At 36.4% G+C, this 27,879-nt stretch overlaps 1 protein-coding gene across 1 annotated transcript in view; it reads left to right on the top strand.

The window, feature by feature from the left end:
• LOC116159484 (microtubule-actin cross-linking factor 1-like) overlaps positions 1 to 27,879 on the top strand; it is a 107,744-nt gene that overhangs the window by 41,924 nt on the left and 37,941 nt on the right. The window contains exons 6-15 of the mRNA XM_031472466.1: positions 364 to 534; positions 19,306 to 19,585; positions 21,072 to 21,259; positions 21,419 to 22,144; positions 22,196 to 22,564; positions 24,436 to 24,677; positions 24,723 to 24,951; positions 25,006 to 25,275; positions 25,323 to 25,497; positions 27,062 to 27,858. Of these exons, the coding sequence (XP_031328326.1) occupies positions 364 to 534; positions 19,306 to 19,585; positions 21,072 to 21,259; positions 21,419 to 22,144; positions 22,196 to 22,564; positions 24,436 to 24,677; positions 24,723 to 24,951; positions 25,006 to 25,275; positions 25,323 to 25,497; positions 27,062 to 27,858 (3,447 nt within the window). The remainder of the gene's footprint in view (positions 1 to 363; positions 535 to 19,305; positions 19,586 to 21,071; positions 21,260 to 21,418; positions 22,145 to 22,195; positions 22,565 to 24,435; positions 24,678 to 24,722; positions 24,952 to 25,005; positions 25,276 to 25,322; positions 25,498 to 27,061; positions 27,859 to 27,879) is intronic.

Below are 27,879 nucleotides of genomic sequence, written 5' to 3'. Positions count from 1 at the left end.
TTATTACTAGCAAAATGTAAATTGTGTATTAGTATTCTAGCGTGTTTGATGTACTTCATATTAATTTGAACTAGCCAATATTTGAATGGCAATGGGCAGATCTGTATTAGGCGCGCCAGACAAAAGGAAACATCAATTTCTCAGACCGTATCGTCTACTCAGGAAAGCTCGTTGACATTTGTCAGGGGGCTTCCTTTGTCGTTTTTAAATCGTTACGTAACTTATTTACAAAATGTGACTTTGAAACCAAGGTCTGCAGGTTTCCCAGATTCTTGTGTCTTCACGCATTCTTGTAGTCATTTCAGAACACAATTTTTACTATTTTTTAGCTATGGGTAATGGTAAAAGTAATGTTTCTTACAGCCAAGGGAAAGAGGTGTCATGCGCTTCCACATGCTTCACAACGTCGATACAGCCCTTCATTTTCTTCACTGCAAAAAGATTAGATTAGTTAACATCCGTTCCGAAGATATAGTCGATGGCAACCCCAAGCTCACCTTAGGATTGATATGGACAATTATTTTACATTTCCAGGTAAGCTGACATAATTTGACTTACACTGTGTCTTGTATGGTTAGCCAGTTCTTTTGGTAGCGCAATAGAAAGAGTCGGTTAACATTACATTTTGTATGTTAACGCACACATTTCAGGGAGATAAGGTAAGGTTTAGTTTACTATGGTTGTTAGCATGAGCTTGAAGATTTCATGTTTATGTAAATGCGACCTCCGTATATGGGAATTTAAGCTGAACTTTAGAACAATTTTATGAATGTAAGAATTTGAAAGTAATTTTTATGAAGGTAGCGGTCGTAGGAGTTTACCTACACACATTGAGATTCCATCAAGTATTGCATGCAAATCCTTATGCCGCCATACATTTTGGAAACAAATTTAATTGGACGCTTAAAGAACTGGCTAATTGGTTTAGCAGAATATTTTTATTGCTTTGTACAACACTATTTTATTAACTGACAAGCTGCATGTGCACATTTACAAATTTATGTTTATTGAGTCAAGATCTGGTGTGACATTAACACATGCCTACATTTATCCATTCATATGTAAACAAATCCACTTTTGGAAAGTGGTCATAAATGTAGGTGCATCAGTGGTTTTGATTTATAAGATCCAAAGCGCTGTTATCTTCCAGTGGGACTGAAATTTTTTTTTGCTTGTGTGACGACAATAAAATACAAGATTATTAAGTAAGAGCAATGCCACAATTTCTTTGAAAATTAATGTTAACGAGTGGAATGTATGTAACCAGTTCCTTATGTGTATGGTGTGTTGCCTACCCAACAGGTACTTAGAATCCGTGTTTTTAAAATATAGTTTGTAATTTCTTGTAGTTGAATTTAAAATTACCTACCCCAGTGAAGTCGACGAAAAAACGTTGTATGCAATTCATGTATAAATCGGCGATTATTGGTTCGTTCGAATTTAGTCCACTCGCTGCGCTCGTGGACTAAACATCTCACTCACCAATAAAACGCCTCATTTATACACTCATTGCATAAATAACTATTATATTCAAATGCTCTCTAGTGTGTAACTAGTATTTTCAATACTGTGATTTTTGTTTGAAATGTGTCCAAAAATTTCCGTTAGACAAACCACACGTTCCTAAATATTTACGAAATTGATGTAATTTCTGTTGCCTGCTTGGTGTTTAAATATAAAATGCTAGCTGATGGTATAAATAATAATTGTACAGGGTGTATCAATAATTATCAAATTTTATAGGCTTTTCAATGATATCACCTTTTTTAAAAAGCGATCGTTTAAGTGTCAAAATGTAAGGGGGTCATACACTGATTGCTTATGATTTATCGAAATATGGGTTGCACCGACTAGCTCAATCGAATCGAATATTTTAAATCTTACTTTGTTACTCTCACTGGTATAATATAATATAACATAAAAGCTCATTAAATAAATCTGTTCCCTAACTGATCACTTTTACATCTAAACTGATCTTCGTTTTATAATCATCTTGGCTTTTAACTACGTCGAAAATTTAGTAATGTTCTAAGATACTAATACATTCGTCCACTTAAATGGGTGTAGGTTTGTAAACTGAATTCTAATATGACAAAGAATAAATAATCCTTCTTCACTCTAGTTATGTTCTATTAAACTACACAAAATAGAAACCTTTTTTGCTAATTAAATATTTACACGTGGTCGTAATCTCTTAAGGAGTCTTTTTTAGAACTTGAATTGCTTAAACCAATATAAACAAAATTAGCTATTTGACAACAAACTAAACTTGGTGTGATACCCTTAATATACTTAATTCACGACGTTTGAAATAGAGTAGAATCACCAATTTTACAATCCCTGCTAATGAGTCTTAGCCTGAGGTGACATCAATCTCCATAGAAGTCGCCAAGGCCCGTATTCATGGTGTATAAGACAATGGTCTAAAATATGTACCTTACGATCTGCCCAGATTGAAGAGAGTTCCGTACTGACTTGATACTACATATCTCAGCGTTTCTTAGATTAAGGTTTATCTTTGTCGATAATGGATTAAATACTACTGAGTTTAAAGTTCAATTTATGCGGGGCTTGAAATACGTAGTGCACTTCGAGAGTATTTTACTTCGTATTAACGCACTTCTCTGTTGTAGTTTGTGCGATTGTAAAACGAAATTAATTTGCCGTCACTAAAGTCTACGATAGAAAACAACTCATGTGCCGCTCTCACGAAAATGCAACGTGATGAGTACGTCGTTGCGAATTACTATTGCGAATTAAAAATGCGCTTACTGCAATGAAGTTGGTTTGCTTTGAAATCCACCAAAATGCGAATTAGAAATGCGGTAGTCCCAGACAAGATCTTACTGGTGGTGGAGTGAAAGCTTCAAACGCGAATTGCGGTCGAACGGGACGTCGGAAGTGGGTCCGCCAAAGGGAATGTGGTAGTCTCTGACAAGATCTTATTGATTAAGTCAAATAGAATACTGATCTCAGAAAAATGCGCTGGGGTCCCTCCGATCTTACACTACGCCTTTGATAATTTTTTCTAAATTACTTTGCTTCTTTCGTAATTAAAATTCTCGTAGACGAACTACATGATATCACGGCCTCTGCGTGTCTCTCTGCCCTGCTTTTCTCTTTCCCATTATTACCGTGTTGCAACTAGTAAACGGAACCAACGCAAACATGACGACTCGCGTCTATTATCCACCTACCGTATGCCCATATTCATATATACTTTCGTTGCCGCTACACTATGAACCAACGCAAATTTGACGGCCCGCTGCTATTATCGCACAACCAAAGCTTTCCAAACGCTCCTGACTGTCATCGATAAACCGATTCTCGATTACTATTCGTACGAAACGGTACATATGAAATTTTACGCGGTCGTTTATACTGTTCAAAATATCCCTACCGTTTCCAAGAAAAATCCAAAACGCTCTACAGTGAATTTAACTGTAATTCCTTTTTCTTGAAATCATGAAAATCGAAGTGTAAACTTTATTTTGAATTACGACGAAAGACATTAATATTGCATATATCCAAATTCCACGTTACCAAGACAAAAAGTACATCAGTTTTTCCACAAAGCATACACCTCTTTTGATTAACAAATTTGAACCCATTTACATGGAAATTCTTTCTGAAACTGACTAAACCAACCTCAAAGGTAAAGAAAATCAAATCCTTGTTAAATGACTTCACACCTAATAATTTAACGAAAAATAGGGCCGTGCCAATCAGTAAATTTATACAGATTGACCCCTTTTAAGATTTAAGATTAAGTTTATACAAATCAAGCAAAACATTTACAGTATCTTATATACGCTGTGTATCATGGGGATCTCCGAAACCATAAATGATACGATGGTCAAATTAAGGAAAAGTTGTGCAATTAATGGCCGTTTGCACCGACAAATTTAAGCCCTGCTTAGCTTAAGCGTAGCTTAAAAACATGGCAAGGCAACCATTGTAGTAATGCAATACAATACAGTCAGGATTTGTGTGTACCCCCCCCCCCCCCCCCGCTTTACTCTACTAAACAGAACAACTCCTCATATACAGGGTGTGTCGTCATTAGTTTCGTTATTTAGATCTAAATAACGTCTACAAGACGTTGTTTACACAACAGTATAATTTCTTTTGAACCATTTCAAGACGCTGAGCAACTTGGTGGACGACACTTGATCATGGTTTAAGTTAAATCGGGTTGTAATTATTCTGCTTCCGGTATTTCACTTATTGTTGATCGACAACTTTGTGTAATATTCGCGTTCGTTCAAAACAACTGTTAAAATTCCCCGACAAAAATTCTTATTCTGGACTGCTTACATGACTTTGTTGTGGGTTGAGACCGAATGCTTCTCTGTTGGGTACCGGCAGTGAGCTCTACGACGACTCAAAATCGAATCGAGACTTGAGCTCTATCACGGCCCAAAACCAAATACACCTCACGCTATCGTTCTGGATTAATCCTTGCTCATATTTTAAAAAACCGCCGTAATATTGGAAATTCACGGAAAGTGAAACCTGTGCATTTTTTTTAAATGCGAACATAGGGGTTTGTATGCAATGTAATTTCCCTATGTTTGATTAAAAAAAAAACACATCAATCTATTGAGTAGTTCAAAGGAGTAGTAGATACAATTGACAGCTGTCACATTTTTAAAAATACTGCCGTCCAATTTAATTACGAAATCGGTTAGGTAATTGCTTAGAATGTCAAGGAGGACACTTCGAACATTTATTGTAATTGTTTGCGTTATTTATTTTCTTATTTTCTTCCTTTATGTATTGAATAAATCAAATTAGTAGAATACCAGGTGCACATGACCTACAAATAATTGAAGGTTGGTTCACAATGAATTGTGATGTCAGCGCGTGTCATGTGAAGTCAAGTTATCGTAAGTTTAAGAAAAATTTATCCTAAAGTTGCTATGGCCTCACATGGCTTATTTAAAAGAATCTTACTGAGTGCTCTTTATCATAAAGACTATGAGTTGCTGTTCATAGTCACACAAATTGCGCGTTTTGGGAATGTGAACCGCGCACATCTCATAGGTTGATGTGTTTTTTTTTAAATCGACCATAGGGAAATTACATTGCATACAAACTCCTATGTTCGCATTTAAAAAAAACTCACTGTATATACTCGTACATATAAAACACAAATAACCCTTATTCAGAAAAAACTCGTGGTTGATCCATTCTCTAAATGGGGTGATGATACAGGAAATAAACGACTCAATTCCTCAAAACCTTCCCCATGGATATTTAATTGTTGACAGACAGATATAATTGTGAAAAGTTACGACATGTTTCGATTGTTAATCATCTTCAGGTAACAAATTATAATGGTGTGTGAGAAAAACTTTTCAATAATGTAATTTTTCTCACACACCGTACTTATAATTTGTTATCTGAAGATGATTAACAATCGAAACATGTCGTAACTTTTCACAATTATATCTGTCTGTCAACAATTAAATATCCATGGGGAAGGTTTTGAGGAATTGAGTCGTTTATTTCCTGTATAACCCTTTTTCACCAGGGATCACATGCTCCACTCGCTCGCAATCTCGCTCGTGTCGCAACGTAAACTTTTTGCAGATGTGCGAGAATTTTAGACTGGAATTAACAAAACCATTGCGCACTATTAAATACCATGTCGACAGTATCCGCGACTTTTCCGTACCGATTACGGGCGAGTACGGTACAATCATCACTTGATGCGACACCGCTGTTTGTTCTGCTTGAACGAAACTAGTAACTTCATACCCATATACAAAACATAAGCATTTCCAATACTAAAAACTATTATACCCAACAACAAAATGGTGTCGAAGTCGAACTGTATAGACTAAAATGTATTTTTCGGCACTCCGAAGTGGGCTTCCCTCTAGAGAGATTTCGTGTTTGGCAGGTAGGTCTGTAGGCGTGCAGAAACTCGCTTGTTTGACAATAGGCACTCTGAAACTATTAGTTTGATTTTAATAATTTTTTGAACATGGGATGTGCTCAATGTCTACTTAGATGTAAAAGCTCAAGACTGATTAATAAATCAAATGCAGGAAATTCGATAGTATGAAACGTTTTTCTTATGATTTATTTAAGAATCTTCCGCTTTGATTTTGAGATTCATAAAAAATAATTACCAAATTTTGTAATGGTCACGAAAATAGGTGTGCGGTGAGTGAAGAAACATTTTGAAAACCTCATTGGTATTAATGAATTGTTCACGCAGTACTAATTGTGGAGGTGGAAGTAGAGAAATTGAGAAAACAGCGCTTAGCCTATTTGCATTGTGAATGTTACACGGTTCATGTGATGCCCCCTTAGATAGGTACCCAAGTAGATCGCAATCGAACCCGATTTTAATATAACCTTTCTAGCCTCTTACTTCTTTTCCGTTAAATGAATAAACGTGATTTGCATTTTTTGCTAAGGTTTAATTGGCGCCTTGCGCTGTTTTGGCAATGAGAGTATAGTAAGGCTTAATTACGGTCAGCGTCAGACAGCTCCATCCGCCTACATTAATTAAAACTAGGTAAACGATCCAGAAGCAATAAAAACACCGGTATAATAATTCCGATCGATGACTTCATACCTATCTAAAAAAGAAAGGATTCCGTACCATTTCAGTGTAAAATGAATAGCGTAACGGCACTTTGCATGCCCGAGGCCCGCGCATTTCACAACTTCGATTTCGAAGATGAGGTGTAAATTGTCCTCCTACATGGCGTTTATTGGAGTATTTCGACTTATCTATTACATGCGAGGCGAAATTCGTGTTGAGGATAATTAATTTGCCATCTTGCAGATATGTTTCAAGGTGTAAATGTAGGTTTTGTTATACATGTAGCGGTAAATCGATAATGGCTAAAAATTTAATTGATCCGCAAAGAACCTATCACTTTTCACATAAGTGCTCATTATTAGAAGACGCCGTTCTTTTACTACAGTCGAGCTAATTTTTGGTTAATTACATATGAACATGTAACGAATTGTCTTTTTAAATAGTAGGCCATGGATTCAGAGATAATTTATTTTGTTTATTGTATCCATGGTAACTACGACCATAAAAAACGGTGATCCAAAAAGGTTTTTGACTACGCCACTGCATTCTACGTAAACACATCCGAAATAGGTCGCTTTTACCTTTTTTTCTATCTTACATGGGTAGTACAATATGAAAACATCCCAAAGAAACAGAAAAGTTTGAATTTTGCGTACGGGTACAGATGGCGGCTGAGACCAATTAGCCATTTAGAAGGTGTGGTTGTAAAAAATTAGGAATGAAGGAGAGGGATATTTTTTTGGGGATTCGGTCTTTGGGCCGCGAAAGCAGTAGGTGCGCGGTCTGGAGCGTTCACCTGGAAGACACGTTGGAGGGTCGCGATTTTATTTACGCGGATAGCCCTAAAAAGCTGCGACGGAATCCTCGTAGAAAGATTTTGTTATATAAATAAATTACTTCCTGACATAAAACAGAAAAGTTAATTTAACCGTCTCAAACTGAGCGTATTGGTGAAATCGCGAAATAAACAAATCAGTCAAACTCTTAGCAGGTGAATCGAATCCATTAATAAATTGTCGGCTAATATTTTTGAATTGGTATTTTGGTAATTTACGTGAACATTGTTACCGGAAGCTTTTGTCGTAGAGCACGCATAATTAAAATCTTGGAGATTGACCTGTTCGAAGGTTAAGTTCTGAAAGTAGAACTTAAATTATCGATAGCGGAAGTATAAAATAAGCCCTAAGTTAGTCAATTAAAGCCGACTTGTAAGTATACACATCGTCAAATTTTTCCATTTGGAACCCGTAAAGTGAGTGTTCAACCTTTTTGTAAGACGCTCGCCCAGTTGCGCGTGATAGGAGTCAAAACCCAGGAAGCCAGGGGTAGTTGATATTTTTATATTTGTATGTTCAACCATTATCGTGCCTGTAAGGGTCATGTGTGTTACATTTTGATAATTTAGGTAATCGGAAAAGCGACCATTTTACCTACAAAATGTATTAAATTTTAACTTGTCCATTCTTTAATCAAATCTAACATCAAACAGATTATCACCAGAAATTGTAATCAAAATTATATGTTACAGAATTGAATTAGCTTTGGAAAATAGAGTATCACACACAATACCATTAATTTTTTTTAAGGGGATGTCCACTCAATCTAATACCTGGAATGAAAGCTTTAAAATGACGTTAAATTTTGCCTCATCTCCATATAATTTTGACATATCACAGATTTAACAATTTTTTATGAAAACACACCACCCCGCTATGGGTGTGGATTTTTCAGAAAGTACATTTAGAGCTAATTTAAATGGGATCGAAGCACCAACGGTTCTCACTGGTTTTATCCGACACATGTTAATTTGTTAATGGGTGATATGGGTAAAAGAGGAGGGTTGGTTAATTTATAAAACAGTACATCAGGCTATAACGACGACAATAAAATATCTTTTGTGTCAAACACTCGACAGGTGATTTTTTGCAAGATAAATAGAAGTAATTCAAATTACGTAAAATTCGATTATTTTGTGTAAATTTGTGCCATAAATTAATTGTAGGTATTCGTGGCTAAAGGTAACCTGAGCATCGAAGCGAACACCGCGAATTGTGTATTCCATAATTAGATGTAGATTATCTTTAAATTTTTTGTTGGTGAAGAATACACAAACCAATGTACCACAATAGGTAATGGGCGTATGCACCTTGCATAGTGTCACACTTGGTTAGCCTAGCATAGTACCACTTGTGTAGCAGACAGACATCGAAGTGGGAAACTAATCGTTTTAAAGGCATACCTACTCGTAGACAGCAAGTTGAATTTTCATTCTTGGGTAGTGGCCCAGTTTCAATATTTTGATTTCCTATTTGATTACTAATTATCGTTTTTTAACATAGCCCACTGGTTTCATTCCCATCTATTACGCTAACGTTACACGAATTGGTGAACGGAGAACGGTTACAATAAATTGATGGTTTCTGTAACTTCGTGTAAATATAGATTATCTCACGAAATTTGCTGGCCGAAGTGACCTTTACTCTTTCTAATTAAACGAAAAAGGCGTAGTGGAAACGGTGTTTTTTCGCGATTAATTTGTTTCGTTATTGTTGAATGCAATTTTCTGTCGACATCCTTGAAAGGTGGTTATGGCGTACCATCCCACGTAAATCTGCTGAAAATTAATTCGTTATGTGTAATTATTTACATTGCTCATTATGCTATCATCACTTTTATTCTGTTAATTAGCGTATAGGTTACGTGAACCAGAATGTCTTGTAATTACTGTGAACCGTAATCATTGGAAGTGGGAATGCAAATATAAGGGGGGCATGTTTCTTTAAAAATACAAATTTGTTAGGGAGAAGAACATGACTGACAGAGCAACTTAGCAGATGTATACTGGTATACAGGGTGTTTCATGCAAACCGTTACCTAAAAGTATTCAGGCTGTCACTGATAATTTAAATCCGAAAATGTGCATACCAACATAGTTTTTTCATAAATAAATTATCGTTTCACTTCCGGCAAATTTTTCTGGTGGATCTGTTTGCGTGGAAGAAAACACCGGCGCCGACGGGAGGGGGGCGATAAATTGTATGAGGGGAGGGGGTTACGAATTTACGCTAGAAGAGATTGTATCTCAATTGGTTTACCAGGCATATGCATCGCATTTGTTCGCCAAGCAGAGGTTGAACAAAACCTATACGTAATACACATTAGACAAGTATACTTTCGTCAAGGCCTACCACTTTCCCTTAGCGAGTAACTTTTTCCAACACTCCGTTCTCGAGATGTAAGCGTTTGAAGTTTTAGCTACATAGACTGATACTTTTATCCAGATTTACCTGTTCTCTTTTGATATTTGCATAAACATTGCTGATTTGTTTGGTTCTATTAGTAGAGGGTGGCCTTATGCAATTACTTCGCTCCAAAATGGTATGTTGTGCTTGTGTTTGCGTATGTTTATAAATTAAAGGTTTAAATTGTAAAGTGTCGGTGAAATTATAACATCCCTGTAGATCGGTAATCAAGCATTTGTGGACATATTATGTTTATATTGAACTTTTAGTCATAAAATATAGTCATATCTTCGTGACTTAATTCAAAGGCAATCACTCGAGTAGGCACCAGTGACCAGATATTTATGCAATGAAGTATCAACGTTTGTTAATTGATTGAACCATCCAATACAACGACTTTTATTTTAGAAAACATACTAAAAAATTTTAAAAACTCGTATGTCACAATTTCTACCCAAAGTTACCCCTAGGTCCTTGCATTTTTAATATAACTTCAGATATGGTAATGTTTGTCAAACACTATGTAGTTTTGAATAGTCCCAACTTACTGGTCAATGAAATAAATTTACCCAATTTACTCTATCACTGTTGTTGAACCTCACTACATGAAAGTTTACACACCATACACGTTATTGTTGTAACCTCGGGCTAGCTCAGTGTTTCTCAAAATTTTTTGCCTGGGGCACACTAAAATTATTATACAAAATTCACCTAGTATTATTATTTTTTGCTTTTTTATAGTTAGTAAAGAGATAAAGGAAGAGAAGTCTTTACAAAACAAATTTCTAAACACAAAAGCATGTAGGTAAAACTCCTGACTTAACTTTCCGACTACTTTTAATAGTCATTGCAATTATCTTTGGCCATAGTATAACATTTAGAAAATGCCCTCTAGCGCCTTTATTTTGAACACGACGCAAAAGTGTAGAAGCCTTTTTTGTAGACCTCATCAAGACACATATTTTTTTCTAATTGACATTTTTCACTCTGATGCTTACTTTTAGAGAAAAATGAAATTTAGAAAAATAAAATAAATAGTTGAACTTTTCAATTCAAAACTTCTCAAAAACAAAGGAACTAAAAAAAAATGGTAATGAACTTTTTTGTTGAGTTTTTTAAGCCATTCTGGCCAGTGTATGCGAAAAAAATTTAAAAAAATTTTTTAAGCAGTTATGACTTTTAAAATTGTGACACCCTCAACAACCTTGAAGATGGTTACGGATCAAAACCAAAATAGGACGTTTTCGATTCCCCAAATATAAGTTATAAGATTGAGGAAGTTTGATGTAATGCAATACCAGCATATGATTAAGGAATTATGAACCATAGAAATAAATAAAATAGAAACTAAAAAACAGAATTGTAATAAAAAACGAATATTCATTTTTTATAATTATTTTAATTCCTTTTTTAATTTATGTAATTTTAAGCTTATTAATTATTAAGTAAATACTTAAAAATTTCGCGGCACCCCTATGTAGTGCTTGCGGCACCCACTTTGAGAACCACTCGCTAGCTAGACGAAATAATGAGCAAAAACTTTCGTGGCTCATGTTAAATAATAAAATAGCGAAAAAAAGTATGCCGAAAGCTGTTAAGATCAATATCTGATACTGATAGTGACACAGCGAACCAACCGGACGGACAGACGTAAAGAATTTTTTGTAAATCCGCCACGAATAAAATACACTTTCGGTAAAGTTTTGTTAGTCCATCTGTCTGTGTTACATCTTCGAACATCAGTGAAATATAAAATTTTAATTGCGTGATAGATTTTTACATTTAAAAAAACAAAAAATTATTTTTTTCACTACTAGCGTCTGATGACATGATTATTAACCTTTTTTCCACTTGTAAAGTAGCCTTTCTCGGCATTTGTTCAAAGTGGTTAATAATGTGGATATTATTAACTAGTAGTCAATAATGAGAACTGTCACGCTGTCACTTTTAGAAAACACAACCCGAAATTTCGCTCAATAAACGTTTAGACAAATTCTCTAAAGTGAATAATTGCCGCCATTTCCAGAGAAATTGCATACCTAAAATTATCACATTTTGAAAAAATTCGAACGAAATTACTCTTTGAAAAATCTCAATGACAGAACAAAATACGGCCTGTTTGACTTGTACTTCTACGTACTTGATTGACATGTTAAATTAAGAAACAAAAAATTCTGTCCAACCGTTCACTTTCTTATCAATATAATATGTTAATTTAGAGGACTTCAAGTGCTAGTAGTGAAAAAAATAGTATATATACCACGGTAGAGAAGTCTATTATTGCCTTCGCACCTTACACCCCTCGGCGCAAGCGCCTCGAGATGTAATCTTGGTGCTCAGGCAATAATACTGTACTTCTCTACCTTGATATATAATGTACTATTTTTCTTAGCTTAAAAAGCACGTGTCTAAAAATAACAAAAATTGTCTACCAATTTTGTATCTTGTAAAGATTTCTATAATTTGTATGCGACTTAACATCTGAAACGTAGTAAAATTATTTTTTATCTACAGTTGAATTCACAATAGTTTACCTTTGTTTACGTTGTAATAATTGCGATTGAAACAAATAAAAATGAAACAAATCTAATTTTAGGACCTTGACGAATTTGACACAGATTATCTATCATTCTGTAACTAGTATGCCGTTCGTTATTATCACGGTTTAGTAACATTTCTCCTCCATACGGCCCTGATACAATGCCTACACGGTACCTGCACAAGGCTACACCACGAAGCCCATCACCATCACCATAGGTTAGCAGTACGATCTAGTCTTCACCTGACGTAACATCGGCGCGCTTTCCATCCGTTTGTTTGTCAATAACGAGCGCTCCTTAATTCAACAATTAATTGTTTGCAAATTACGCGCAGTTTATTCGTTTCGGTTTTTTAAGTGATTTGTGTTAAAGCGTAAAGTGTCTTTTATTCGTGTTATGTAAATTTGCGTGAAACAATAGCAATGTCAATGTACCGATTTGTCAAAGACAGCAGCAACACGAGCAGCTCGAAGCGACTTTTCGTACAAGGGACCTCCGAAAAATCACCGGCTTTGGGCCCTCCCATTGTCACCAATTTTTATAATCCGAACGAAATTCGAAGTCTGCAGGCGATCCACACGCACAAACGCCTCTCTACGGAAGTGCTGGGTAGTTCCATCGAGTCGACGAAAACGACGCGAAAAAATGAAGACGGCACACGCCGAATTACGACCAAAATTATTCGAAAAGTTACGACCCTAACTCGGGGCGAAGAAAAGAGCGTACCCCAGGAGTTGACGAAAAGAGCGACGCCGCGAAGCCTAAAAAACAAGCCGGAAGTCGCCGAAGAAGCTAAAATAAACGAGCGGAAAAGAGTTAAGGTTTGCAATAACAATTAACACTGCTTCCAGTTTCCGGTCATTCATTTGAAAAACAATTTTTAATTGGCTTGAAGACATTTGAAACAAATAGCAATGTGGAGCAAAACCACCTACACTAAACACGGTAGCTCGCAGATATTATTTGCGGGTATCGAACATATGGCCGGTGTAATTTAATAACAACCGTATTTGCATAATTATACATGCACAGTTTGACATTGGCATAGTTAAAGCCACCCACACCTTGGCACACTGTTTTATATTTTGCCAATGAACCTACCTTGTTTGCCGAAACCTGTTGCGTCTTACTATACCAAAAATTGTTCGCGCATTGGGGGAGATGTGGTCAAATCAAACATACCCGTGGCATTACCGTATTTATAAGGTTAACTGTATGCGCGTCCACGTAGGAATACAAATTAAGAATGATCTAATGTGATTAATATGCTATAAAAGAGAGATGGACTTTAATTAAATTTTTTTCATATGGACTCAAACTGTGTAACAAATATTCCATTGTTATATTATAGGCAACAAAATTCCAGAACTTTTAACAGTTTTTATTCATTTCCAATGCTCCGATTCGAATGTACTGGAATTTGCATCTTACTTTCACGATTAATTTGGCCACTGTAATGTGGGATGGCGATGACCAAAGAAGGAAGTTAACATTGGTCACTACAAACAATTACGTTTTAATGAGACATTACCAAAATAGCGTTGTTTCGGTCTACGACTAAGGGCAATTTTGTGGGGTAGATAGGAGATACATTTAAAATAAATTTCAACGGCCTCAGAATAACACAGTGGACCAAACACATCTCCGAAATATTTTCCACTACCTATTCAATATTAATCTTTAATATTATTCCATACAAAATTTAAAGGATCGAGGAGGATATTATTTTATCTTCGAAAAAAGTGAGTCAACGATAATATCATTCTCATTTATGCAAAATTTGTTGGGATCATCTATGCCTCTAACAAGTACCTGGTCTCCATGCCATGGCTGCTCTTGACCTGGAGTAGAAACACAAGGAGCACCTCTTTCTTGCATTCAGCTACCTAGCTTATTCTGTTACTCAGCAACACTCAACATGCTACACTTAGTAGCTGGGTTAACGAGAACAGTTCTTTTCATATCCTTACTCTACTAAACGAGGCTCTGCAAGGGTCTTTATCACGCCAGCTGGCTATGCCGGATCCTCTTTGTCCCGGCAGCACTTACGCTAAACGTAACACACATGAAAGGGGTCTTACGACACCCGGTCCCGCCGGAACACGGTCAACTCGCCAAGGGCGACTCGCCACCGAACCACTCGCCACCGACTGACTCGCCAACGGGACAACTCGCCAACGCGACAACTCGCCAACGGGACAACTCGCCAACGCGACAACTCGCCAACGGGACAACTCGCCAATGCGACAACTCGCCAACGGACGACTCGCCACTGCGACAACTCGCCAACGAAATATTTTTCCCTGTTTAATGTGTCATACAAATGCATCCCACAAATGCAATACTTAGTCAATTTCCCTAATTTTGTAAACAAAGTTTATCGAAAAATTGTAGTCAATATTTGAATGAAGACCCAACCGCCTATACCTGTTTCTATTACTGCATTTTGATATAACGATGTCTTCTGCAAATTATTATTTGAACTTTGACTTTGACAATCACATCGTTATTTGAACGACACATTAAACAGGGAAAAATATTTCGTTGGCGAAATGTCGCAGTGGCGAGTCGTCCGTTGGCGAGTTGTCGCATTGGCGAGTTGTCGCGGTGGTGAGTTGTCCCGTTGGCGAGTTGCCGCGTTGACGAGTTGCCCCGTTGGTGAGTTGTCGCGTTAGCGAGTTGTCCCGTTGGCGAGTCAGTCGGTGGCGAGTGGTCCAGTGGCGAGTTGACGCGTACCTGTCCCGCCGACTCCTGTTATACGTAACCCTCATGCGCAATAAAGTGCCATGGCTCTTCTCCATGTAGATATACTGTATATCTAGGTGCAAGATCACGTGTCCTCTCGAGCAAAAACCCACCCTCACAACGAACGAGAATTCTGGCATGGAGTAGTTACACTGATCGGCCGGCTTGCACGAATCCCAATGTACCCCTAAGTCTAATTAGTAATCAACATACCCTAACACTTAAAGACAAAAAGGTACCTTCCGTAATTAGTACTAATACCTCTCGTAATCTCATACGTAAATCATATACATAACATTCCTAAGGAAAGGGTACGCCTCTACCCTTTTATTACGAACAATACGAACATTCATACAATTAAATTGCTAGCATGGCATTTTAATGCAAGGACGTAGAAGCAGAAATTGGTTTTATCGTTCATGGTCTTCTAATATTAAAGGTCTCAACGAAAGGAACTGTTTTCTACCAACTACCGGGCTTCACTCTTATCCTTATACCATATCAAAATTGAGAGGGAGTGCGAGACACTGGCTTTATTCTTCATGGCACTCTAATAAAACGTCTCGATAAAAGGAATTAATTTGTACCAAACATACCCCTTCTCCTCGACCCCGTATCGTGTTATATCGGTTATAATTCCTTCTATCTCAAGAGCGGATCGTCGGAGGAGGTACTCACAGATGGCGAACTTTAAAAAGCGAATCTCTCGAAAACGGTTTGTGGCAGGAGTGTACTCAGAAAGCATAATGAATCGTCTGGGCGAGACTTATCGATTGGTGAAATCGAAGCGAATATCTTGAAGACAAGTGCCGAAAGAGGGTACTTGTAAAGAGCAAATGGAACGTCTGGACGAGATACATCTACTGGCAATGTAAAAACTTAAAATGTTGGACGAAAGTACCTTCAAAGGGAAAAACAATATTTCGAAGAATTTTTGTAAGGGCATTCTTGAAATATATAGCGTGGATTTTGACATGTATGTCAGACATCCTTTAAACCTGTGTGTCAGGATCCCTATCAAAGGGTTTAATCTCGCCTTTATTGCATCTATTGCAAATACAGGGTGAGTTTTTTTTCATTTTAAGCATTAGGATCTCGGAAACCGCAAGACATAGAGATTCGGTTAAATGTTGGCTGTGACATTTAAAAAAAGTGCATTTTTTTCTTTTTTAAAATGATATAACTGTTTGCATTATGAAGAGTAGTAAAAACAGATTTTGCCATGGGAAACATTTCTGTTCTCTTAATTACTGTCTATTATAATATTTAACTGCGTGTTTCCAAATCTAACCCATCATCTAACATATCTTGAAATTCATTTGGTAGAAAGTGAAGATAACATTGGCCTGTCCAATTTTCGTCGTAAATGAAAGGTTTAAGCATTTGCAATCCAATAATTACGCGCCAAAGATTAAATCCAAGTTTTCTTTGGGGCCTTCAAGTTTATTTATTTATTTATTATCCCTCCCTTGTTCTGGGCCCTGAACAGGCTCGCGCCCAATTACAGAGTGACCTGCATAATGCTTTTTAGACGTTAGAGGTTCAACAATGAACAGAAGTATTTTGTTTATTTATAGTTTTCCATGGCATGATACGATCTACTTTTAATAGGTATTGAATATGATTATTAATTTAACTTTCATAGTGAATTTTTGAAGATGTCCATTAAATATTTATGTTAAATGTGCCACAGTTACGCTATTACCTAGCTCACTAGATATTGTTTTCCCTGGCCAACTCTGTTTACTTACCTCTCAATAATACAAAAATTATTGCAGGGCGTTTATTAATTAAAGTATGCCAGCTATGACTACCATTTAAAAAACTTAAAGTTGGAAAATACGCTAAAAAAGATGCAGTGTTTCTTAAAATCATAAGCAGGTAATTCTCATCTGCGTTGCCTATTCGCATAAGGATCCTGCCTCTCTTTCTGCTCTTTTGACATGAACTTTAGATGTATAAACAAACGCCCAGCTTCTATTATCAGGATAGTTTTTACTGCTTTTGATGATAGTCTAAATGTGCGGGATACTAGCCACTGTCAGTTTTTCATTTCGATTTCCGCAATTAAATTTTCACTTCAAATAACAATTACTTACAAGTCATTTTCTACTCAAAATGTCTTACTGTAGCAACATCTGTAACAAACAAAATGAAAAATAAAGAATTCTGCTTTATGTGTTGTGCATATTTCGTGTTAGTTAATACACTTACCTGGACAATAAACACAAATCACTAATATATAGATACCAAATGATCATCCGGTATTCAGCCTCGGCCAAGTTAATTTATCCGAATTTTCCAGTTTTTTCTCTGATTTTTGGAACTGTTTAAATGTCCCTGATTTGTTTTCTAATTCTCAACTTTTTGCTTGGTTGCTTATGAATTTGTACCTCGATTTGTACTGAGTTATAGTGTCTTTTTTAACAACATTTCTGAGCCATAAGTGCCCTATCTCGTTGATTTAGACTTTATCAATCGGTAGTCCGCGAGAGCCTTGGGGGTGGTTCAGGAGAGAGTCCGGTGATTATTTATAAAAAAAGTTATATTTCCCCCGTAATTAAATCAATATTACGATTTTTTAAATATTACTACATATATATTAATGCAGAGCAGTGGCCCAGTGGGTGGTCCGTAATTTTTCATTTTCGAATTTCTGTTCGTATGTTATGATTTTATGAACCATAAGAGATTGTAAACGTGAATATATTTCCTAAAAACGAGCTTTTTCGATGAATCATGTAAATAAATAAATTCGTAATACTTTACACATTCAAATCGAATATTCATTGTATTGTAATTTCAAATTGCACGACTCATCTCTAATATCCATGGTGTGAAACCTTTGTACTTTGATATTTAAGGGCGAAAATTATGTTTTTAAAATGATCTTTTCTGTTCGTCTGCCCATTCTCCGATCTATTTTATAAAGCCTCTTACGCGACTTCAAATTCACTATCTGGCACCTTATGTGAAATCGTTTTTATATGCATTCTCATGAATTGCAATGTCTCTTTCTTCAACTATTACCCATTTAATCAGACGAGAACCTTGTGCCTCGAAACAGGTGGAATTTTTCTTTGGAACACGCAAACTTGCCAATGCAAATAAGAACATCATTATATGCTACAAAAATGTGTAACACGAAAAAACTGTTCAAAAATCCAGTACAATATAATTTTGAGGTTGCACAGCGGGCGACATTCGAATACATTAAAATAAATTAACATTGAACGTTTTAGATTGCAGATGCTCAATTTTGTAAAAGTTGCCACTTAGACTAGTGAAGATTGGCATGTTAACAAATAGTGAAAGTTTTATTACAAATAAACCATTTTAAGAGAGAAAGTGGAAATTACGTTCATAGCTCTATTGTTATGAGATGCTCCTTTTTGTTTCCATTCCGTTCTTTGTTTATACAATTTGCATCGCCCAAAGCCATATTCGCAAGAATAGTTTCGTAAGAATCATTCCACACATTTTACCATGTTTTACCATGCCTAATGAATTTGATTAAGTCAGCTTAGTTTTAGTTTTTTTAAAAATAGTTTAGTGCTTATGTCACGCCACAGATGCCTTTGGTTTGCACCATAAATGGTATAGATGGTTAATAAGCTTCGTAATGGTATTTTAATATTAAGTGGATTGAGCTCGTAAGATAACTAAGAAAACCGTTACGGTGCAGACAACTTGAAAATTGATTGCGGGAAGTGCCAAAGAAATTTGCATTATTTCTCGTTAAATTATCAAGTGGAAGTACTCCAGAACTTTTTAATTAATTAATCTCCTTTGTACTTGATGCATTTCAGAACCTCACATTCCGTCTCAAGGAACGTCGGAGATCTTGCATAAATTTACTATTTTTAGTTTCTTTTTGGTTTGTGGAATTACACTAATTGAAGTTGGGTAAATAGCGTGCAGTTCAATTATCTGGTGAAATTAGGCAGAAACAGAACCTTACAGTAATTTGGTTTCGGCCAACCTACATAAAATTTAGTAGGTTTATTCTTTCGCTTATTATTTGGATCACATATTTTCATATTATAGCATTATGAAAATTAGTCGGTAATTAATGTCACAACAGGTATGGCCTAAAAAAGACAATGTCTGAGAATTACTAAGAAAAATACAACCTGCATATGCATATTTTTTAAGCATGACATTGATGTATGGCTCTATTTCACTGTATCAAATTTAATGCTTTATTTTATTGTAGATATCGGATATTGTGGTGGGCCAAGAACCAAATATATCGGCGAAAGATTATCTTCTCAGATGGGCTAAGAGGACAACAAACAAATATCCTGGTGTTCGAGTTACCGATTTCACCTCTTCATGGCGAGACGGTTTGGCCTTCAGTGCAATCATCCATCGAAACAGGCCCGATCTTGTCGACTGGCGAAATATTAAAGTACAGCATGCGAGAGAACGAATGGAAACCGCCTTTTATATTGCCGAACGAGAATATGGTGTGACAAGGTTGTTAGATCCTGAAGGTAATGCCATTCGTGTACTCTTTTTCACCTTTGTTTCTAATTCGTACTGTGTCTATAAGGAATTGTAACTCATTTATTGAAACGATTACTTTATCGATCATAAAAAGGTAAACGGGCCAAAATATATTTGAAAAAAAAACATTTTAGAAAAATTAATATCTCGATCATAATAAACACAGAGCTTAATATTACGGTTTTTTATTACGATAGATCGTACTCAAAAATGATTTCAAAATGAAATTCAAGATGGTATTGGAACTTTCTTTTAAAAATGGAGTGCGATATTTGTATTTTATGATGAAAGAGGGTTTTTCAAAATACTTTTTTAATGATAAATGGCTATGGCGAGTTAATGATAATCACTAAAACTAATTACCTATTAAATCAGGCATGTCAAATTCATTTATCATCAAGCGCCATTTTAAGGTTTCCACATAAAGCAACGGACCGCATCATAAAAATCTGGATTTTTTAAATTAACATAAAAAGTACACAAACTATATGATACAATAAAACGGAAAAATACAAATAATCATAAAATCATTAGTACGCTCTTGAGAAGATGTACCGTGTGTCCTATTTTGGTTAATATTGGAGTGTATTTCAGCTGTTGACAAAAAAATAAAGACCTGGACTTTACGCTACCTTGTGGCTTTTTTTTGCGACTTTTAATGCCTGAAACAGAATCAATCTTAACTAAGCTTATTTCTGAGATATAGGGTGAAAACGAAAAGTATAATTTTTTGAAACGTTCTCATATTTTACTACCCATGTAAGATAGAAAAAAGGTATGGTTTTAGATATTTTTACGTAGAATCCAGTGGCGTAGTCAAAAAAATGTTTGGGCCACCGGTTCTGAGATTGGACCCAACATATTTATTAAATGCAACACCCCGTATATTTTAAAGCAATTATTTGTATTCTTTTTCCTGATTACATTGAAGTATCACATCCTATATTTTTTTATATAATTATATAGGTACACCATGTCCAACATAAGGATGTGTATCCTGAGGATTTCGGAAATCATAGAAGTATGGCGATGGGTAAATCAGGAAAAAGTTACACAATTCAACAGTTATCATCATGAGAAAACCAGAAAATTCCGATTACTTCCGAAGATATGGCGTGATTTAACCATCGTCGTATATTCTATGGTTTTCAATATTGCCATGATAGACATCTATATCTTGGACACAATGTAAAATTATACAAGAACATATAGGGTGTGATACATCAATGTAATCAGGAAAAAGAATCCAAAAAATTGGCGTTAAAATACACAGGGTGTTAAAAAAAAATTTAAAATTTAAAATTTAAAAAATTTAAAATTTAAAAAACACTAGTTTTTTTGCTTTTTCGGGATAAATAATCCAGATGAGACTGTAGGTTTCAATTGTATAATAGAAGCGTCTTCATCATGTGGGATACATTTCAAAAAGTATTGCAAGTCGCTGTATTATTGATAATGTGTTCTTTTTTTTAGATGTGGATACCCATGAACCGGATGAGAAATCGTTAATTACGTACATTTCATCATTACACGAAGTATTCCCAGAACCTCCATCAATCCATCCGCTTTACGATCAAGCAGCACAACAGCGAATACAAGAATATCGCGAATTGGCTTCATCAGTACATATGTGGATTAGGGAAAAATACAGTTTAATGCAGGTATGTCTGATCTACTACTCATTTTTTAATCCACTTAATACTTAATTGCACTTTGTTATAATTACAATACACAGAGGCCACTTTACAAACAGGTAGGATACAAAACACACTTGAAATCAATTGCATTTCTCATAATTACTTTGAAAACTATTTGTGTAGGATCGCTCATTCCCACCGACCTTAATCGAAATGAAGAAATTGGCCTCAGAATCGTCGCGATTTAGAACCGACGAAATTCCACCTCGTCAAAGAGATAAACAGTATTTAAATCAGTTATTCCGCGACTTAGAAAAATATTTTAAAAGTGTCGGAGAAGTAGACATCGAACCCGAATTGCACATCGACTCGATCGAGAAAACTTGGAGTCGTTTTATGACGGCATACCAGGAAAGGGATAGGCAAATTTTAGAGGAACTTAAACGATTGGAGAGGTTACAACGGCTAGCGGAAAAAGTACATAGGGAAATCAAACAGACAGATTCGAATTTAGACACGATTGAGCGACGAATTGAAGACGAAGCGAGGAGAATAGAACGATTACATCCCTTAGACGCTAAGAAAATAGCTGACCAGATTGAATCAGATTTGGCAGTTACGGAGCAAAATATACAGTCGTTAATAACTGATGTACATACTCTTCTTAATAGTCGATATTTGCAAGGTCCAGAATTAGATAAGAGAGTAAAGAAATTGCACGAGAGGTGGGTGCAATTGCGTCGATTGTTACATCATAAGATCGTTGGGCCTCTGGCGAACTTGAGTTTTCCAGTCGAAGAACGGACGGTTACGAAACATATTAGAACAGTGCAGGAAACTCGGAATGTAGATACTAATCCGCATTTCCGTGCCGTGCAAGAAGCCATCGAATGGTGTAAAAATAAACTGGTAAGTTTCCCACGAATTTTTAATCTGTATTCCTATAGCTGACTATTTTAGAAACAATTTCAAGAAGCCGATTATGGAACTGATTTACCTTCCGTCCAAGCTGAACGTGAACTACATCAGCGCGAACACAAACATGTCGATCAATTTCATTCCAAAGTGGATACCTGTGTTAAAGCCCGTCAATATTTTTCATCTGAAGAACTTACCTTATACAACCAGCATCTGAGTCAATTACAGAAAGTCTACGCCGAATTATCGACCTATTCTAATAATAGACTGAGCGATCTGGATAGTTTATTAGATTTTATACAGTCCGCCACTAATGAGTTGCATTGGTTAAATGAGAAAGAAGAGATTGAGGTTACAAGAGACTGGTCCGATAAGAATATCAACTTGCAAGCTATTGAAAAATATTATGAGGTGAGTGCTTTAAATAGTAATTGCGCAAAGTGTAGAGTGGCTGCGCCCTGCAACTGATTTGACAAATTTGATTGAATTATTACTTTTGTGGAACTACATAATGGATTTACCATATTTACCCCAATTTAATTACTTTTTGTAATTACACGAAATAATTTGTTTCAATACTTTATTTATCGAGAAAAAAATTGATTAATTGATTATAATTGGTTCAGTTATCTAAACGTTAAACTAAATCAAACAAATCCATATACAATGTGTCTACAGTGTGTCCCCCGATTGTTTGGTCATCGCTTGTAAAAGACAAAATTTTGGAACTGAATTTTGAGCTTCCGAAGATCAGCTCTGCTTGGTTGGAAATGAATTTGTGACATCATTTTAGTTTCCCAAAATCAAGGGTGTCTCTGAAATTTTCAAAAAACGTTTTATGCACACCAGTAAAGTGTTCTTTGGGGACTAGAACGCGCAAACCTCGGCGCAAACTGAATTTTTTCAGAATCCAAAAACATGTTACTTAAAAAAACTATTGACCGCGTAGCAAATTTGAGCAAGTTGATATTGAAATCATTACCTACATTAAATATTTTAAATAAAATATTGTAACATAAATTTTATTACAGCTAATTATAAACAATAAATTTATAATCATAACAGTCGTGAAATTGATTAATTTGTAACAGTAAAAATATTATTTATCACTCACAAATACACAATTTATAACAGCGCGAACTATTTATGACTTCGGCGTCGTAATTGGAACTGCCTGAAACGCATTCCGTTGTGCGTATATAGCACGATCTCGAACGAATTTTCTTGAACAAACGCGTAATATTTCTCGGAAAGATTACATCACATCTGCTTTTGTTCTTTATCACAGATGACTAATCCTTTCATGGCGCCTCCTTGTCTATCAAGATGTCTAGTATGTACGCCACAATATCGAAATTTGTTACACGGTCAATACATTCTATTTTGAATCATTTTTTAAGTAACATATCCAGTTAAAATATAAAAACACCAGAAAAATTAAAGTAGGCTTAGGACTTTGAAATTTTGCATGTTTACTCAGTTTTTCATTTTGAACGACTTTTCATAATAACATTTGTGTTTATCTTGTCCTCAAAGAGCACTTTACTGGTATACAAAACACGTTTTTTGAAAAATTCAGTCACCCTTGATTTTTTTAAACTCTTTGTTTCTGGTAAGAACTAGTTATCATTTTAGGATAGGAATCAAAAAGCGTTTAGGGTTTTAGAAAGAATGTCATAGGTATGTTTGTTTATTTTGAAAATCTTTTTGCGCTTCTTGAAAAAGCAATGATGTTTTCTTGTTTTAGAGTCTCTGTTTGGGATGCATCTTTGTTTGTAGTTACAACCGTTCTTTTTATTTTAGGGCGTAGTCTATTTGCTTCCATTGCTTCCGGTTAGTACAAGTCAGTCTTGCTGTTTTCGGAAGGAACCAATTTGGCTAATCTTTCACACAACAACACTTATACTTTTCCCTACTGGCAATGTGAAGAATTTTTATACTTGTTGCTAGGCTTTCTCTTGCACAAATTATTGAGTTTTGTCAATACAGTTGCACATTTGATTTCAAGTTAAAACAGAATGGAGATAAATAGGGAATTTGTTTGGTTGGCAACATTCTATCAGTGACTCAATTTAGCATAGTTCTGCACAAAATTATAATTTCCAAACACTATTGATTGGTGTATTTTTTATGCAGCAAAGCTTCGGATCAGGTTACGAGGTAACTAAAATAATTGTACGCACCTTTCAAACTCTGACTACCGCACATGTTTCCTATTGCTTCGTAACTCTATACTTATGTTAGTGTCTAAACTCAACCGTGATTGATAATTTCTATTTCAGAACCTAATGAGCGACTTGGAGAAACGAGAAATCCAGTTCGGAGCCGTACAAGACCGAGGGGAAGCCTTAGTATTGCAAAATCACCCGGCGTCTAAAGCTATAGAGGCGCATATGGCGGCCATGCAGGCGCAATGGGCGTGGCTTTTGCAGCTAACTCACTGTCTCGAAGAACATCTCAGACACGCACAAAATTACCAAACATTTTATCAGGACATTGAGGAAACCGAACAGTGGCTTAAAGAGTAAGTCGTATTATTACTTTTGTCCATCTCCAACTGTCTTTTTAGGAAAGATGAGGTCATGAATACCGAATTCAGCCAGTCTGATTTCTCGTTGGATGTTGGAGAAAGATTGCTGCAAGGAATGCAAGCGTTACGAGATGAATTGAACAACTTTGGGGACCGCGTACAAGAATTAATCGTCAGATCTCAAGACATAGTACCGCTTAAACAACGCCGACAACCGGTCACCAGGCCATTGAGCATTACCACTATATGCAATTACAAGCAAAATAACGTAAGGTTTATGATCTGTTTGTAAAACACATTGTAATAGTGCTTGTTGTTCCAGTTTGTCATAGAGAAAAACAAAGAATGTACATTGACCGATAACTCCGGACGTATCAAGTGGAGAGTACACAATGAAAAGGGAATTGAGGCACAAGTTCCGGGCGTTTGCTTCGTAATACCACCTCCAGATAAAGAGGCCATTGAGGCAGCCGAACGCCTGCGAAGACAATACGATCGCTCGATAGCCTTGTGGCAAAAGAAACAGCTGAGAATGAGACAAAACATGATATTTGCAACAATTAAGGTCGTTAAAGGCTGGGATTTACCACAGGTAATATAATCTTCATTATGCAGGGATTTACATTTTGGCCATTTCAGTTTATCGCTATTGGGGCTGAGCAAAGAAATGCGATTAGGAGAGCATTAAATGAAGATGCAGACAAGCTCATGGCTGAAGGAGATCCATCCGATCCTCAATTGAGAAGGTTGCGAAGAGAAATGGAAGAAGTAAATCGGTTGTTTGATGAATTTGAAAAGAGAGCACGTGCCGAAGGTAAAATTTCGTTTACTATTTTCACTTTGATTTTTTTTTTCATTTTTAATTGAACACCAAATTGGCATAACTACGGCCCCTGCAAACATTTTTTGACTGCTTCTCAGAGCCTCATCTCTAATGGCGCTAGTGTCAGTATAGTTACTTACCACACAAGCAATTTTTTCGATAAAAGTGCCAGTGCATCGTATGCCCCCGTTGCAGGGTTCTTAGAAACACCACGTAGTACACTGCTTGAATTTTGCAGTGCGAATTCTTGTTTTTTTCATGCTCACATCCCTTTCACATTCACGTTATGACCACTTCAAGTGCGTCCCAAACGGAATCGACGCATTTGCATTATTAGCACCTCGCGGTACCTTGACGAGGCGTGACGTAGCCAATTCAATTTTTTAGTTTTGACGCGTCTGTTGATAGCACGGGAAATGTAAGTTCATCATTCCTACTGGGACGAACGTGGGGTAGTTCGCGCACAATCAGTGCGCTTTAAAATGAAATAAGCGTTAGCGGAATCATAAATTCACTTTAGTTTAAAATAAAACTAAATAAATTTACCAAGTATAATAAGTAAACCATGGAAGCGGACAAACGTAGCGCACTCCGCAGCAATGTGGGTGTTCGGTTACAAAATTTCGGCAAAAGACCAAAGGCAAATGATGAAAGATACTTACACAAAATTTCATTTCGGGTAGGGCCAAACCGGAATTTCCTGTCTATCCGCTTACATCTTCGATACGTTTAAACAAATTGAAAAAATACGGGACCAGTGTCAAAATTCAAGTTAAGAGAGCTTCTTTTTAAGTAAGGCCCAGCTCAATCGGACGGGTTTTCTGCAACTCAATTATTTAGCTATTGTTAATTTCATGGTCGGGATCAAGCGGCGGTACAACACTTTCATAACGAAGCGCCACTTTATACCGGACCTGGCCGTTCATACACACAGTGGTCACCAAAACTGGGGACGTGGATGGAGATCTACTACACTGCTTCTTTGCGATTTTTAAATCTAGAGATCCAGAAAAGTGGCTTACGGCCGGTTGCAGGAAAGCGAATTATAATCAAAATCCTACATTATTTGTCAAATCTGAGTTTAAACAAGAATTTTGACATTTGATTGGCTGCCTACTGCAATATAAAGCCAATCAAATGTCTTAATACAGGATTAAACAATAATCCTGGATTATTTTTTTTATGCAACTGGCCGTTAGACTCGCAATTTCCACGCGTCCTAAACGCAAATTCGCTTTTGCGCTGTGGTAGAAAGAGAGCAGGGGGTCGTAGCAGTCGCGTTCAGAGCGTCCCACCGTTCCGGACCTGGTCAGCACCGCCACCTCCGCCTTTTTTCTTGCGCAAAAAACGTCACCTGTACTTTCTCTTTAAACATTTGCACCCTTATTATGTGGTGGTTATGTACTCGTCATTGAAGGGACAAAATTTGCGCAATTTTATGTTTTTCTCTAGTCTTTCTCATTATCCCGCTCTGAATGTTTAAAGTCGAAAGAGTACAGAAAAGTACCTAATGTAAAGCTTTAAAACTAAAATTAAAATTGATCTTTTTTTGTAGAAGAGAGTAAAAATCAAACCAGAATATTCAACAACCAAATTTCGTCGCTTCAGCAATCTTTAGATGAAGCCGAACGAATAATTAATCAACGTGTACTCTCACCTTTACCTCGAGATATTGACACGTTACAACACCTCGTATTAGAACACAAAGAGTACGAATCTCGTCTTCAAAATTTAGAACCAGAAATAGAGCAAGTAAAAGACACCTTTAGAAGTATTACACTGAAAACGCCGCAGCATAAGAAAGATCTGGAAAAGGTCCTAAATAAGTGGAATTACATATGGAATACCAGCAATTTGTATATCGAAAGATTGAAATGTTGCGAGATAGTTCTTAACGGTGTCGATGACGCTACCCAAGTCATATCGGAATTCGAAAATAAACTGGCACTGTTTGACGAGTTGCCTTCGACTGAAAAGGCTTTGGAGGCTGTCCATGACGATTTGCTTAAATTACAATCGGCGATCAGCCAACAGCAAATTGTAATGGATCAATTAAACGATGATTTCGATAACACGAAGCGCTTAACCGAAAAGTCGAGACCCAATCAGCGCGCCCCTCACTCTGACGTTGAAAGACTAGAAAAGGACATTCAGAAGTTAAATACGAGGTGGAGTAACGTTTGCGGACAGTTGGCGGATCGTTTACGTGGATGCGAGCAGGCGTACGGTTTGTTGAAGAATTACAAAAAGTCGAAGGAAGTCGAGGATAATTGGCTCGAAGATACGTATGGTAAGCTCGAAACGTTGCAGCCCATAAAAGATCGCGCGAAAGAACATTTGGAAGTGACCAGGGTAAACAGCTTTTAAAGTTCT

This window comes from Photinus pyralis, unplaced genomic scaffold (genome assembly GCF_008802855.1).
Source record: "Photinus pyralis isolate 1611_PpyrPB1 unplaced genomic scaffold, Ppyr1.3 Ppyr1.4_LG1, whole genome shotgun sequence".
Lineage (NCBI taxonomy): Eukaryota > Metazoa > Arthropoda > Insecta > Coleoptera > Lampyridae > Photinus > Photinus pyralis.
Note: the sequence above shows the minus strand (reverse complement) of the source record. Positions and strands in the feature narration are given on the sequence as shown.